The following is a 16,292-nucleotide window of genomic DNA, read 5'->3' on the forward strand; positions in this document are numbered from 1 at the left end:
ATGGTAGATTGAAGTTTGAAATCTCCTTAATAGAATTTGTAAACACAGGGGAACCTAGTGAATTTGTTACCATAGAGCAAGGTTTTTTGGAGTCAACTGTAACTGAATATTTCACAACAGATTTTGATGTTTTTTGATATGTCTGATGTTATTTGTATGAGTTGTTGTGTTGCACATAAGGTTGTACATTGCTAGTTGTAAAACTACTGCCAGCTGTTTCAGTTGTCTTAATAGAAGTGGTTTGTGTTGTGAGCTATCAGAAGTGACATTGGAGTTTTATATATTTAAAGTATTCAGAGTATTGGTTAGACTACTTTTTAAATGCCCAGTTCTACAGCAAAATAATCGTAAAGTGTTCTCAGTTCTACAGCAAAATAATCGTAAAGTGTTCTGAGCATGTGTTGTGAACTTATAAAAGTGGAAGAGGCTATACAAAATGATACTGAATGTATTTTCCATAACTCATCTTTCAGTGTTCTCAATGTGATGTTACCATATTTCAACAGTATTTTTATCTCAAATTACCTTAAGGTAATGAATGACAGTTGCAGGAATAAAAACTTAGGAAATAAGAGGAAGCTTTTCAATCTGATGTAGTGTGCAATGTTTTTGATGTACAGTACTAAAATAAAAACAAATGTTACCCATAGCATTGTATTATTTATATATATATCCCTTCTACTGTTCCCTTAATATTATGTGACTAGTGCTGTAATTTAGAGCTAGAAATGTTTTTGCCCAGTGCAAACTGCACTGCAGCCACATGATGTTTGTCTGTTAAGTGCTTTATGGGTATTTTACAATTTACAAATATTGACTGTGAAATTGCTGATGGATTCCGTGCTTATTTTGGTGATGCTGGGCTGTTTCATCTTTTAACTCTAGTTCACACCCTTATTTGCAGTCTGTTGCACAGTAAAACTTCAAAACACTTCTCTCCTCACACTATTAGTTCAGGTGTCATAACTTAACGCTTTTGATGTAGACTCAAGTAACAAGGAACTCTATAGTCTGGTAGATTTTTACACTGCTAGGATAAAATTTCTATTATTTTTCTCTTTCTCACAACTGGTATAAAACAGCAAACATAAAGTCAAGAAATAGAAAACACACACACGCACATGTGAAATATATATTGCTTCCCTCATTGTTGAGTGTAGGTCAGTGGAGCTACATCTTAAAGAATGTGTTTCAGGAAATACCAGAGCAGCCAATTTTGAAATATTTTTCTTAAAATGATGAGCATTACCAATGTGTACAAATGCATAAAAAGTGCTGGACACTATTACCTTTTAACTACTGCCGTATTGTTTCCAGAGGGTCTAATTTGTCTTGTCAAGTTTAAGAATTTCTCAGCATTGTACTTTCACGTATTGGCTTCTCTACTGACGACCATGACAAGTGGCGTAGTAATGCTTAAATTAGATTAGTGGCAATGAATACTGTGATGTGAACTGAAAAAGACAAAAGTGGTACAAAGCTGTAAAGCTGTTAGTTTCTGCTTTACTGCTGGCATAATTATACATACACAATAAGTCGGTGAAAATGTCGGATTGGAAAAATTATTTTGAAGAAAGAGGTTGGCACTGGTTATGAAAAACACTGCTTGGTATTTTTCAGCTTAATTGTACAATTTTGAGACTAATGAACATTAATTAGAACTCCATTTATGCTTGATGGTGGTAGAGGGGTGTTGAAATTGGCAGTTAATTCTTTTAACATATGAATATGTTTTAAATTACAGATACTAAAATTCAATAAATATTCAGCTGAAGGGACATTTGAATAAGTAGCTATAAGTACTGCGAAACTATATTTAACTCTATTCAAATTACCCATATACCACAGCAAGTTTATTTGTATTTGGCAAATTCCCACAGTGATGTTTTCTGGCCACAGTAATTGGCCAACAAAAAGCAGCGAGCACAGCATTTCCCAACCAAACATTCCAGCCAATTAGTTGGAGGTGGCCGTGTCTTTAAACACAATGCTGATGAAATTATGTTTCTAATACGTGTCTCTCACAACTTTAGTTGACAATATTCATTCTTGGTAATTTTGCATTTGTTACACTATGGGTAGCAACGGCATCTCATTCAAATGTAATTTTCCTCTTATAACTGAAATTCGTGGCATATTTTGTTTTTATGTGTAATGTACAACAGAGCAAACTTCCTTGATTGTTTAATGTGTTTTTTGTTCTAGGAGTTGATTTTTTCCCCTCCAGTGGTTGTGATGATGTCCTGTAATCAGCAGAGAGAGTTATTGCCTTGTGACTAAGACTGTTTGGGAAGGGGATTGATCTCTTATCGCAGTTAACGTTGCTTCTTATATGCTGCGCTGAGGAACCCTTACATTAAAAAAACATGGGACACAATTTCTGGCTAGCACTTCCCTTCAGGAGGCAAAAAATTTAGTATAGTGCATGCAAAACACCATGGCTGGTAGATGCGCAGATAACAGGGCATGTGTGGGGAGAGTGGTAGTGGTGGGGGCTGCAAGTAGGCATTGTAGGGGAAATGCTGAGTGCTGGAAGGGAAGTGCTTTTCTAATCAGAAGCCTACACTCACATTTTTTGTAAATATTACACGGGTCCCATGCACAACCACATTTGCATGGTGACCATTCAGAAAGATCTGTCACATAGTCTTTGGTTAGTATCTAAAAAGAATTCCACTGAAAATGTGGCTATTTATTTTCACCTGGTTCATTAACCATTTGCAACTTCCAGAGCAGTGCCATTTGTAATCTCCAGAGATTTGTCACAAGTGGGGAATCTTTAAGTAAAACCTATGCATTTCTGTTGTTGCAATGTTAAAATTTGCTTATTTTAGTGGAGTTTACCCAGTCTCACCTCACTAACATGTTGGACAGATGCAATTGCAAGAGAATTCTGAAACAGTGGCTTATTACGTGAGGAACTGAGGAAAAGTAAGACCTGCCAGGGTAGCCGAGAGCGCTAATGTGCTGCTTCCTGGACTCGGGCGCACCGGCCCCGAATCGAATCCGCCTGGCGGATTAATGCTGAGTGCCGGTGTGCTGGCCAGCCTGGATGTGGTGTTTAGGCAGTTTTCCACATCCTGCTAGGTGAATACCGGGCTGGTCCCCACGTTCCGCCTCAGTTACACGCGTCACAGACATTTGAAAAACATCTGCACTATTTCATGATTTACACTAGACGCAGACAGTTGGGATGCACTGATTCTGTCCTGGGGGGTTCGGGCTGGCGGCAGGAGGGGCATCCGGCCATCCCTAAAACTACCATTGCCAAATCTGTTGTAACTACGCCGACCCTGGGATCGCTGTGGGACTATGGCATAAGGGAAAGAAAGAACTGAGAAAAAGTTAGGTCAGCATCTTATGAAAAAGCGCATCCTCAGTACAGAATAAACATTTAATGACTTCACTTATTTTGTTCCAAAACCCATAGCATTTCCCATATCACCAGGTACCGATGGCCTTTAAAAATTAACTCTTTCATTGGAAAAGTCAGTAGTTAGTGGAATAGCACATTTGATAATGAAGTTTTGCATAATAACTATACGACAAAATACTGTCCTGTCTGTGTGCTATAATTTGCCAAAATCTCATTTCAGTATCTCAAACTGTTTGTGAAATATGAGGAATGTTGTCGATATTTCAGTCTGGCTTTATTGCTGGTGCAGTCTGATTGCAAATGATTGTGCTACGTCAAATCAACTTTATCGAGAATTGTGACAGACCTCCACACAGATCTAAAGAAAAATTCAATATGTTCGCTAAATTTAATATGCAGGAACACATTATGTAATACATACCAAATGCAAAATCATACTGACACCTACTTTTCATTGCAAACTTTTTTGAATTACTTGCAGTGTCTTACTTCCACATAAATATCACACTAACTATGACCATTAATGAAATGATGGGCACATCATAGGGAACCTGACACATAAAGCTACAAGTAAAGCAAAAATTAATTTTTTTTTTACCCAGTAGTTTCCGTAAAATCGTTTGAGAAGGAGTGCAGGGCGTGCACATTGATTCTGTCATCTTTGACTGGCCAAAAGGTGGCAAACACGTGTCGGCCTCACCTTATGAACAAATGAATGAACGTGCCCAGCATTTTGGGCGAAAACTGGGTACTGCGCATTGGCCACCATATCCTGTTTGACCTATACTGCTGTTAGACACACACATATAAGTACACACGTTGTTAGCCTTCTAAACTACTTCCCTTCATTGTTGAGGAGAAAATAGTAGTTAGGAAAGGTTAAAAAGAAAAGCCATGTCACTCAGACTGCAGAATGAGAGGAATCTAGTTGTTGTGAGGACCATGGGAGACGAAGAAGGGGGAGAGATTAATGAGAGTAGGAGGTTGTAGATAGTACGTTGGTGTGAACATTGTCGACTATTGTTCAGTGGTGGTGACAGAGAGGAGTAAGGATGGATTAGAGAAGGGGTGCTCAACCTTTTCAGGCTTGAGATGTACTGCATGCAATTTGTTCATTTAGTGATCAGCTGACTTAAAAATTTGTTAATGTTTAAGCACAAACCAACACCACAGACAAAATTAACAATTTTAATTGCACCAAATACATAAGTTAATTTTCTCTTCATCAAAGGTTGTAGGCCTGCTACTCAATTTTCAGGGGATTACGCATGTGAAAAAAAAAAATTAAAATGCATACCATCATAAACGTTGAAAAATGTTTAGTGAGATACTTGGCTATGCATGTCATTGGCAAGTTTACAATAATCTCGTGAATAATTTGTCAGATAAAGCGTTGCACAGTCTGAAAGACGAGGACAGGTCTGTTTATTTCTTGCTGTGTAAATTGTTGCCTCTCATAGGTATGTTGATCCAGAAAACAATAAAATGTATGATGGCACTTTTAAAATGTTAGGGTAGGTTTCTACATTCACTAATTTCCAGAAGATATCTTGATTGTATCGTGACTTTTAGGAAAAGTCATTTTGAACTGATTTATTTCCTTACGGTTCAGTCTCACTGCATAGAAAAGAGTACTCATTTCACTTGAAATATCTTCCACATCCAGTTTTTGGAAAGGTTGAGTTGTGAAAGCTAGAACAGATTCCACTGTCTCGAAATCTAAAAATTTATTTTCAGACTCTGTCTTCAGTGCTGTCAGGTTGGCCATATACTACTTTGCAGACTTTTGCTCTAATGATTTTTGTTGATCCTTCAGGTGTGAATATATTTAAAGAAAGTGTGTACGTTCTGTTTTCTGTAACTGTACTATTCGAAGGTCAACTTTTTGCATGAATCACCTTAGATTTAGAATTATGATGGTTTAGTTTTTCCTTGAAGTTCTTTGTTTAACTCATTTAGCTAAAATGTTGTATCAGTTACAGATGGCAGGTTCAACAAGCAGCTCAACTTGTACAGTTATAAGTAATCTCCCTCTCTTTCAGACACAAAAGATTTTATTGCTGGCAGAAGTTCTCTAAATCTGTTACCTCTACTCAGCCATTAAACTTTGGTGCAGAATAGCAGGTCTCCACATAGGCTAACCATCTCTTCTAGTAGCATTCTAAACTTTCTTCTCAGCAGTGATTGTGATCAAATTGAATTTACAATTTTTGCAAAGATACTCATAATGTGTGCCATTTTCAAAATGTCTCTACAAAGCATGCACAGTCATACTTATAGGCTTTACAAAAAGTGATTGTTGTGATTGTAATTTACTTATAATATTAGAAAGTTTCTTCATCCTCAACTCACTACCAGCCACTGCTTCCAGTTTGGAGCTTTTGTGAAGTGTTCTAAAATGTCATTCAGTATTTCCCATTTTAGATATGACTAAAGCAGCATTACGTATCTTTATGCACTATAACAAAAAACTGTTCTCATTCCTCAGAGAAGTGGTAAACTTTTCTGTGTTTAACTGCATTTTCTTGCCAGTAACACATTACTAAGTGAGAAGTATAACTTGGCACATTGTAAAGCTCCTCACTTTTCTCATTAATGACTTTTCTGTTTATTTTTGCACTGTCTGACTGTCAGACTAAAGTATGGAAGGTTTAAATAGAGATTACACGAAAATAACATGACCATGTGCCTTAAATGAAAATGTGTCACTTATACTTCTCAAATTTTATAGTTACTTAATTAAAGAAGAAAGAATGTCGCTTTGAAATAACAACAAAACAAGTCAAATTAGTTTCTTGTTTCTTTTGCACTTAACACATTTCCTTAACAATGCCTACACTGATAAAGTCTCATTTAACAGTTACGTTTATTTTGCCTTCACTCTAAACCATTAATTGCTGCATTGCATTTCCACATTAATGAAACATAGAAGCTTATTCGTTTACATTTCGTTATCAATGTGTTTCTCTACCATGATGGCTGTGTTTCTCCATAACAATGACTGATCCTCAAATGTGAAGCTGTATCAACCATAAATCTCTAAATTATTCCCATGTGCTTTTCCATGAAATTATTGAAATACTTTGCTTCTATAAACCGATGTAACACTTTCAGATATACTGATGAATTCTTCTCTGGTTATCAGCTGGGTGGTGGCGTCGTCTTGTTGTAACATTTCAATGAGTTTTCCGCCCATCACTTCGCCAGAAGATGATGGGTACGAAAGTCATTGAAACGTGACAAGATGACGCCACCACCCAGCTGATGACCTGAGAAGAATTCGTCAGTGGAATACGCCGAGAAAGACTGCAATCGCATATACTTTCAAATATAAATTCCAAATTCTACCAGGTTCTACATGTTACTTATCTATGGCATGACAATGCATGACCACTCCATACAGAAGTTCGATACTATCTCTTCTCTCCATAAAAGATGGCACATGACCCTTAGTGCTGAGGCTTTGTCTTGATCTAGCAAGACAGTGCTTTCACAGAGAAAAGGTGTACTCCAAAAGTTCCAGAAGCCAGTGGTAAGTAAGTACAATATCAATATGTTGTGCCATCAAAGATAGCAGTACTCCTTAAAGCGTAGACTCTATTTCCAGTCATTAGCATTCGGCAACGGTCGGCAGACTTCATGCTGTAATGGTTTGGAGATGTTCGTTGCCAGTTGTACAGCATACTATTTGCTGGTATTGATTGTAGTGTCGCTGAGCTGTGCTAGCATTGTGATGTGTATTGTACTATTTTGATCACAGTTGTTTTGAAAATGACTGATGAGGCGGTTATTTGACATGTCAATACGAACAGCAATATCTATTTCCATAACACAAAGTATTTTACGCATCACCACCTCCGTCATTCATATTGTTCGTTCATGTAAGATCAAACATAGAAGTTTGTGTTGCCTACTGGAGGCAGAGCTGCTTCCTTTCCTCCACCCCCCTCCCTCCCCTCCCCACCCCACCTCACCCTGCCCTCTCCCACCAGACCACCTTCCTGCACACTGCACCTCATGACACAGCAAACGCTGAATGCTTTCCCTGCAACCCTCACTCACAAAGTGCCAAGTTTGTGAGTAGCAATCTTACCAAGCTGGAGGAAAGGCTGTTGCTTGGTGTGAGTGTTAAAGGCACTAAAATACTCTGGATATGAAAGAGGCAAAGACAGTGTTGTCAGATTTATCTTCTCATAACACGTGCAAAATACTTATTTTCAAAAAACACGTATTTTACAGAAGTAGCTTCTGTAAACAGAGTTTGGACAAAGATCATGAAAGATCAGCTCATGAAGCCAAGCAAATTGACTGGTTCATTGCAATCAACGGATTGAGCCGTCCTGGTTTAGACGGAGGGAAATAAACTTGGGGTTTGCCACTAACACCATAGGACTTGGACGAGCAGTTCAATGACATGTATAGTATCTTCCAAAGGGGTTGTGAGATGAAAATCAATAAGAGTAATGAAATGTAGTTGGCGAGAGCATTAGATTGGGAAATGAGATGCAGAAAGCAGTAGATGAGTTCTGATCTGCTGAAAGCAAAATGATTGATGGCAGAGGTAAAGATGATACAAAAGATAATTTCGAATAGTAAGATCAGGTTTCCAAAAAAGAAAGAGACTTTTAACACCCAACATAAAGGAATTAATTTTGGAAATTTTTTGTGTGGAGTGTAGCCTTGTACAGAAATGAAAAAATGGATGTTAAACAGCACAGATAAGTAGAATGCAAAGTCCAAGAAGAAAATAGATGCTTCTGAAATGTAGTGCTATCGACAAAGTTGGAAGTCTTACCTTCATAACAGAGAATCTCACTGATTTTGTGTCACAGGGATGAACTCAACCTCAGAATGGGTAAATGTAAAGTGGGGTCCCAAGAGAGGTGGTACAGGGCCTAGTCTTGATCTTAATGTGCATAAATTATCTTTCAGTGGCCTTAAGGTTGGTTCAAAAATTTTGTTTATGACAAAAACACACTAATCAACAGTGCAAAATCAGCTCAACCAGACAGCTCAGTGACAGCTAGAGAGACCAACAACTGGTTTACAACAGACTGTTTTAGTTTGGGCTGTCACATATGTACAAGTCTCAGATTTCATAATTACAGCGATGCTCTCAGACACGTTGTGACTTTAATCATTATTATTGGCAGACATTTGTGTCTCACAAATCACTTATCTCAGGTTTCTTCCAGTTCCAATAATAGCATTTCATCATCACCAGTATTGTAGTGTAGTGGCATTAAACATTTCTGAATTGCAGTCGTGTAGGCTGCAGCCTGGCTGTCTGACTGTGTGCCAGATGTTTGCCCACCTGTGTGCAGGAAGGTCTCGAGTCATTGCATTGCCTTGGCACTGCATCTGGACTGAAGTGATGACCTGTATGAGTTCCATATTGTAATGGGACAGGTCCAGGCAGGAGCCCATTGCCAAATTCAAGGCATTGGTTGCAGTCAACCGAAGCAGCATTTCAACATACTGACAAATTCCTCAGTACCAACCCATTTCTCTGGTTATATCCAGCCTTCAAGAAGGTTCAAAGGTACTGAAGTATTCACGAGTACTTTTCTTCCCCATTAACAACCCCCTTTTCATGTATATATACTTCTAGGCTAGCCTAGTAGATCATTGATACAGTTGGGCTATCCAGTGACATCCATTGTGTGTCAGTCTCTGCTATGGAGTCACTGACATTCTTCTGAGGCATTTGTCATTGATGCTGCTGGTCTGCAAACTGACTGCTGCCTAAGGGCCTAGCCATCATGTCACCTTCACTTGGCTGCCATCTCCATGACACTGTCAGCTGGAGGTCCTCCGTCCGCCACAGGTCCAAAGTATGGATGGAGATCATCCCAGTTCCATGCCACTGGCGTCCTATGATGCCAGATGCATCACCCCAGAGATCGGTCCAGGGTTTGTCATCTGGATGTTACTGCTGTCTCAACTAGGCTAGCCACTGGCCTACCTCACTCAGGACACCCAAGGCAAGACCCTGTCATGCCATCCTGACTTGGTAACAGCCAGCTGCTCAGCATGCACTGATAACCGAAGTTGCTGGCTACTGGACTTACTCTTTGAGAAGCGCTTACAGGGATGCATCCACACTGGTGTTCCTGAGTGCAAAGTTAAATGCTTGTTGCCTGCTTACTGCAAGCATGCTAGTTAACAATAAAGAACTTTTGACACCTGCACCCTCCACCCATCTCCAGCAGAGAACCACTTGCCCATTCCATTCTCTGTATTAACTGTACGATATCAATCAAAAGGAAGTAGGCAATCAGAATTTGAACAAATCAGCTGTGGTTTATCGCAGTATTTTATTTTGCCTCTTCTGTTGTTCATATGTATCTTCTGTTGTTCTTATGTATCTTCTGTTGTTCTTATGTAAATAAATGACCTGCCACTTGGCTTATCATAAGATAGATGTTTCGTTCTTGAAGATGACACAAGTGTAGGAGTAAATAGTAGTGCCAGTCCTTGTGCAGAAAAGGCAGCAAAGTATTTGAAAAAAAAAAAAAAAATAAATCTGCAAATGGTTCAAGTCAATAATTGATATACATACTCTGCTAACCACTGAAGATTATGTCAATAGAAAGCATCCATCATATCAAATATTAGGGCTTCTTCATATTCCAATTTTATTTGGAGTGTGTGGGGAAAGATAGTTGAAATGCATTTGTGTGCTCTGTAAATTAATCTAGTTTTGTCTGCGAAGTCACAGTGGGAGCAAACGATGCATACCAGGAGGAATACGAGGGGGTGGGGCCTCTACTATATTCCTTGATTCTTCTATTATTTATTTTCAGAATTGTGTGGATAGTATTGAACTTCTTCATCCACACTGTGCAAACCACTGTGAAGAGCATGACAGTGGGTACTTCCCATTGTCCCAGCAAGTTATTAAGGCTTCTTCCTGTTCCATTTGTGATAGAGCACAGGAAGAATGATTGTTGAAATGCCTCTGTAATTAATGCTGTTATTAATCCTAATCTTGCCATCACAATCTCTACGGCAGCAATAAATAGATCATTGAAAGCCAGTTCTTGAAACTTTGTAAGTACTTTAGTGGGATAATTGCCGTGTACCTTCAAGCATCTACCAATTCAGATTTGTGATCTTTTCTGTGAAGCTCTCCTGTGAGTCAAAAAACAAATTCTAGTTTTTTGACTGCTGCTTAACAGTATACACTAATGAACTAAAACAGTATAACCACCTGCCTAATAGCTTGTTTGTGCGTCTTTGGAATGAAAAACGTCACCAGTTCTGTGTATCAGGGATCTGATGGTATGTTGGTAGGTTTTTGGAGGTATGTGGCATTAGATGTCCATGCACAAGTCGTGTAACTTGAATAAATAACAGGCTGCTGATTTGCATATATGGTGATGGCACCTGGTAGTGACCCAGATGGCTTCAATATGACTTACATCGGGTGAATTTGGTAGCCGAGACATCAATGTCAGTTCACTGTAATACTCCTCTGACAACTGTAGCGTGGTTCTATTTTCGAGACATGGACAATTATACTCCTGAAAGGTGATATTGCCATCAGGAAAGACATAAAGCATGAAGGGATGCAGATGATTCGCAGCTGTCAGCGTGTCTTCGATTACTACCACAGGTCCCATACAAGTGCAGGAGAATTTCTCCCATAACACAATATTGGTCACACCAGCCTGCATCGATGATGTGCTGTACATTTCGAGCTGCGGTTCACCTTCATGATGACTTTTGTGTAGACAACCACCAACCTAGTGTAGCAAAAATGTGATTCGCTTGAAGAACCGACATGTTTCCATTGATCGGTGGTTGAATCCTGATGGTCCCATGCTGACTGCAATCATAATTGACTTTGTCGTTGGGTCAACATGTCAACACATACAGGTGGTCTGCTGCGGAGGTCCATGTTCAACAATGTACAAATAATGATGTGCCTGTTTGCACCAGCATTGTGCTCTTTCAGCAGAGAAGCCACAGATCACCAATATCATACTTTATAGAGCAGACAAGTCTCCGAACCTCACATTCTGTGAAGAGCCGTGCACATGCAATGATTTAGCGTCCAGTGGTAGTTTCAGTTCCTCCTACCTCTCACAGTAGATGCCACATTTGACGAGCTTCACTGTTTTCAAGATACTCATTCAGAGGCTCTGCGTAATAATAATCTGCTCTTGTCAAAGTCACTTATCTCAGTGAATTTCCCCATTTGATGCCCATATCTTCGCTAGGGGCATCATCATTATTTGTACATTGTTGAACATGGACCTCCGCAGCAGACCACCTGTATGTGTTGACATGTTGACCCAACGACAAAGTCAATTATGATTCCCCATTTGATGCCCATATCTTCGCTAGCCCCCCCATGAAGCATGGACCTTGCCGTTGGTGGGGAGGCTTGCGTGCCTCAGCGATACAGATAGCCGTACCGTAGGTGCAACCACAATGGAGGGGTATCTGTTGAGAGGCCAGACAAACGTGTGGTTCCTGAAGAAGGGCAGCAGCCTTTTCAGTAGTTGCAAGGGCAACAGTCTGGATGATTGACTAATCTGGCCTTGTAACAATAACCAAAACGGCCTTGCTGTGCTGGTACTGCGAACGGCTGAAAGCAAGGGGAAACTACAGCCGTAATTTTTCCCGAGGGCATGCAGCTTTACTGTATGATTAAATGATGATGGCGTCCTCTTGGGTAAAATATTCCGGAGGTAAAATAGTCCCCCATTCGGATCTCCAGGCGGGGTCTACTTAAGAGGATGTCGTTATCAGGAGAAAGAAAACTGGCGTTCTACGGATCGGAGCGTGGAATGTCAGATCCCTTAATCAGGCAGGTAGGTTAGGAAATTTAAAAAGGGAAATGGATAGGTTGAAGTTAGATATAGTGGGAATTAGTGAAGTTCGTTGGCAGGAGGAACAAGACTTTTGGTCAGGTGAATACAGGGTTATAAACACAAAATCAAATAGGGGTAATGCAGGAGTAGGTTTAATAATGAATAGGAAAATAGGAATGCGGGTAGCTACTACAAACAGCATAGTGAACGCATTATTGTGGCCAAGATAGACACGAAGCCCATGCCTACTACAGTAGTACAAGTTCATATGCCAACTAGCTCTGCAGATGACGAAGAAATTGAAGAAATGTATGATGAAATAAAAGAAATTATTCAGATTGTGAAGGGAGACGAAAATTTAATAGTCATAGGTGACTGGAATTCGAGTGTAGGAAAAGGGAGAGAAGGAAACATGGTAGGTGAATACGGATTGGGGCTAAGAAATGAAAGAGGAAGCCACCTAGTAGAATTTTGCACAGAGCAGAACATAATCATAGCTAACACTTGGTTCAAGAATCATGAAAGAAGGTTGTATACCTGGAAGAATCCTGGAGATACTAAAAGGTATCAGATAGATTATATAATGGCAAGACAGAGATTTAGGAACAAGGTTTTAAATTGTAAGACATTTCCAGGGGCAGATGTGGACTCTGACCACAATCTATTGGTTATGACCTGTAGATTAAAACTGAAGAAACTGCAAAAAGGTGGGAATTTAAGGAGAAGGGACCTGGATAAACTGACTAAACCAGAGGTTGTACAGAGTTTCAGAGAGAGCATATGGGAACAATTGACAGGAATGGGGGAAAGAAATACAGTAGAAGAAGAATGGGTAGCTTTGAGGGGTGAAGTAGCGAAGGCAGCAGAGGATCAAGTAGGTAAAAAGACAAGGGCTAGTAGAAATCCTTGGGTAACAGAAGAAATATTGAATTTAATTGATGAAAGGAGAAAATATAAAAATGCAGTAAATGAAGCAGGCAAAAAGGACTACAAAAGTCTCAAAAATGAGATCGACAGGAAGTGCAAAAGGGCTAAGCAGGGATGGCTAGAGGACAAATGTAAGGATGTAGAGGCCTATCTCACTAGGGGTAACATAGATACTGCCTACAGGAAAATTAAAGAGACCTTTGGAGATAAGAGAACGACTTGTATGAATATCAAGAGCTCAGATGGAAACCCAGTTCTAAGCAAAGAAGGGAAAGCAGAAAGGTGGAAGGAGTATATAGAGGGTCTATACAAGGGCGATGTACTTGAGGACCATATTATGGAAATGGAAGAAGATGTAGATGAAGATGAAATGGGAGATATGATACTGCGTGAAGAGTTTGACAGAGCACTGAAAGACCTGAGTCGAAACAAGGCCCCCGGAGTAGACAACATTCCATTGGAACTACTGACGGACTTGGGAGAACCAGTCCTGACAAAACTCTACCATCTGGTGAGCAAGATGTATGAAACAGGCGAAATACCCTCAGACTTCAAGAAGAACATAATAATTCCAATCCCAAAGAAAGGAGATGTTGACACGTGTGAAAATTACCGAACTCTCAGTTTAATAAGTCACAGCTGCAAAATACTAACACGAATTCTTTACAGACGAATGGAAAAACTAGTAGGAGCCAACCTCGGGGAAGATCAGTTTGGATTCCGTAGAAACACTGGAACACGTGAGGCAATACTAACCTTACGACTTATCTTAGAAGAAAGATTAAGGAAAGGCAAACCTACGTTTCTAGCATTTGTAGATTTAGAGAAAGCTTTTGACAATGTTGACTGGAATAATCTCTTTCAAATTCTAAAGGTGGCAGGGGTAAAATACAGGGAGCGAAAGGCTATTTACAATTTGTACAGAAACCAGATGGCAGTTATAAGAGTCGAGGGACATGAAAGGGAAGCAGTGGTTGGGAAGGGAGTAAGACAGGGTTGTAGCCTCTCCCCGATGTTGTTCAATCTGTATATTGAGCAAGCAGTAAAGGAAACAAAAGAAAAATTCGGAGTAGGTATTAAAATTCATGGAGAAGAAATAAAAACTTTGAGGTTCGCCGATGACATTGTAATTCTGTCAGAGACAGCAAAGGACTTGGAAGAGCAGTTGAATGGAATGGACAGTGTCTTGAAAGGAGGATATAAGATGAATATCAACAAAAGCAAAACAAGGATAATGGAATGTAGTCTAATTAAGTCGGGTGATGCTGAGGGAATTAGATTAGGAAATGAGACGCTTAAAGTAGTAAAGGACTTTTGCTATTTGGGGAGCAAAATAGCTGATGACGGTCGAAGTAGAGAGGATATAAAATGTAGACTGGCAATGGCAAGGAAAGCATTTCTGAAGAAGAGAAATTTGTTAACATCGAGTATAGATTTAAGTGTCAGGAAGTCATTTCTGAAAGTATTTGTATGGAGTGTAGCCATGTATGGAAGTGAAACATGGACGATAAATAGTTTGGACAAGAAGAGAATAGAAGCTTTCGAAATGTGGTGCTACAGAAGAATGCTGAAGATTAGATGGGTAGATCACATAACTAATGAGGAAGTATTGAATAGGATTGGGGAGAAGAGTAGTTTGTGGCACAACTTGACCAGAAGAAGGGATCGGTTGGTAGGACATGTTCTGAGGCATCAAGGGATCACCAATTTAGTATTGGAGGGCAGCGTGGAGGGTAAAAATCGTAGAGGGAGACGAAGAGATGAATACACTAAGCAGATTCAGAAGGATGTAGGTTGCAGTAGGTACTGGGAGATGAAAAAGCTTGCACAGGATAGATTAGCATGGAGAGCTGCATCAAACCAGTCTCAGGACTGAAGACCACAACAACAACAACATCTTCGCTAGGGTTATCACCTGTCCATGTCTGATCCACTTACAAACTTTTGTTACTGCGTCTTGTTCCTCCAACGCCACCAAGTGGCATCCGATGTTGTGGTTGCAATGGTCATAAGGTTTTGGCTCATCAGTGTATGTATTCATTAATGCCATTTATAGTTACCAATATTTATATTTTCTCAAAAAATAGTGAAAAACTGTGATTGTAGTACTAGGACTTCAAAGAGGCTAACATTAAGAGAGAAAAGTCAGATACACGTATTCAATAATTTGCTGAAGTATATATGTCTTCTAGGGTTTTTTGTTGTAATTTATTATTGTTTGAATGTTCTGGCATTTGGTTTACCATCATTCGTTTGTGTGAATAGTTTAAAGTTGGATTAAAAAACATTCTGCTGGGCACTTATAGTGGAAAGGAATTACTGATGAAATATTTTTTGCCCTTTACAGAACAAGTGAAAAAATTCAGCTTAGACACAGACAGCAACTTCCAGAACCAGTTGATGAAATGACAGCTGATGTTATGCATTATGCCTCGGATTCAAAGGATCCTTTCAATCTCTCTCATATGGCATTGTCAATGCCAGTAAATATTCATTATGGAAGTACAGCTGGTGCTAAACAAGAAGACAGTGACAACTCGTGAGTTTTATCTGCTTTCTTTAAATAATTAAGTATTAAAGCAAATTATTTTACCTGAGACATTGTGGCATGGAGCAAGTAAGTACACATTTTCTATGTGATCTGATGATAGTTTTAAGTTGTTATATTACTGAAGACCACACATTATTTTATGAAAAGAGTGGGTAATTGTGACTGTCATAGTTGCACTCCTGACAGGTCATAATTGCACCGTTTTCTACTTTAAACTTAATTTGTATTTTCGTAATTTGACCATACTAATACATCTGACTAATAATGGAATGAATGAAATAACTACTTGCACTGTAATTCATTGAAGTTGAACATAGAAGCTTAACATTCAAACTTACATCCCTCCCCCCTTGCCCCAACCCCAACCCCAACCCCAACCCCAACCCCAACCCCAACCACACCCACACCCACACCCACACCCACACCTACACCTACACCTACACCTACTCCTACACCTACACCTACTCCTACACCTACTCCTACACCTACTCCTACACCTCCTCACCCTTGGCTTCTGCCACTCTGCCCCTGCACATACTGTCCCTGTCCCTCTACTCCTAGCTACTGTCTTACGTCTAACCCCCTCACCCCTAACTCCCACCACCATAGCCTCTAC

At 39.6% G+C, this 16,292-nt stretch overlaps 1 protein-coding gene across 4 annotated transcripts in view; it reads left to right on the forward strand.

Annotated features, from left to right (window-relative positions):
• Nucleotides 1-16,292, forward strand: part of LOC126415345 (uncharacterized) — a 132,355-nt gene that overhangs the window by 42,272 nt on the left and 73,791 nt on the right. For all 4 annotated transcript variants that reach the window (XM_050083423.1, XM_050083424.1, XM_050083425.1 and 1 more), the window contains one exon: nucleotides 15,473-15,664. In XM_050083423.1, the coding sequence (XP_049939380.1) occupies nucleotides 15,473-15,664 (192 nt within the window). The remainder of the gene's footprint in view (nucleotides 1-15,472; nucleotides 15,665-16,292) is intronic.

The sequence above is a fragment of the Schistocerca serialis genome, chromosome 1 (genome assembly GCF_023864345.2).
Source record: "Schistocerca serialis cubense isolate TAMUIC-IGC-003099 chromosome 1, iqSchSeri2.2, whole genome shotgun sequence".
NCBI classification, from domain to species: domain Eukaryota; kingdom Metazoa; phylum Arthropoda; class Insecta; order Orthoptera; family Acrididae; genus Schistocerca; species Schistocerca serialis.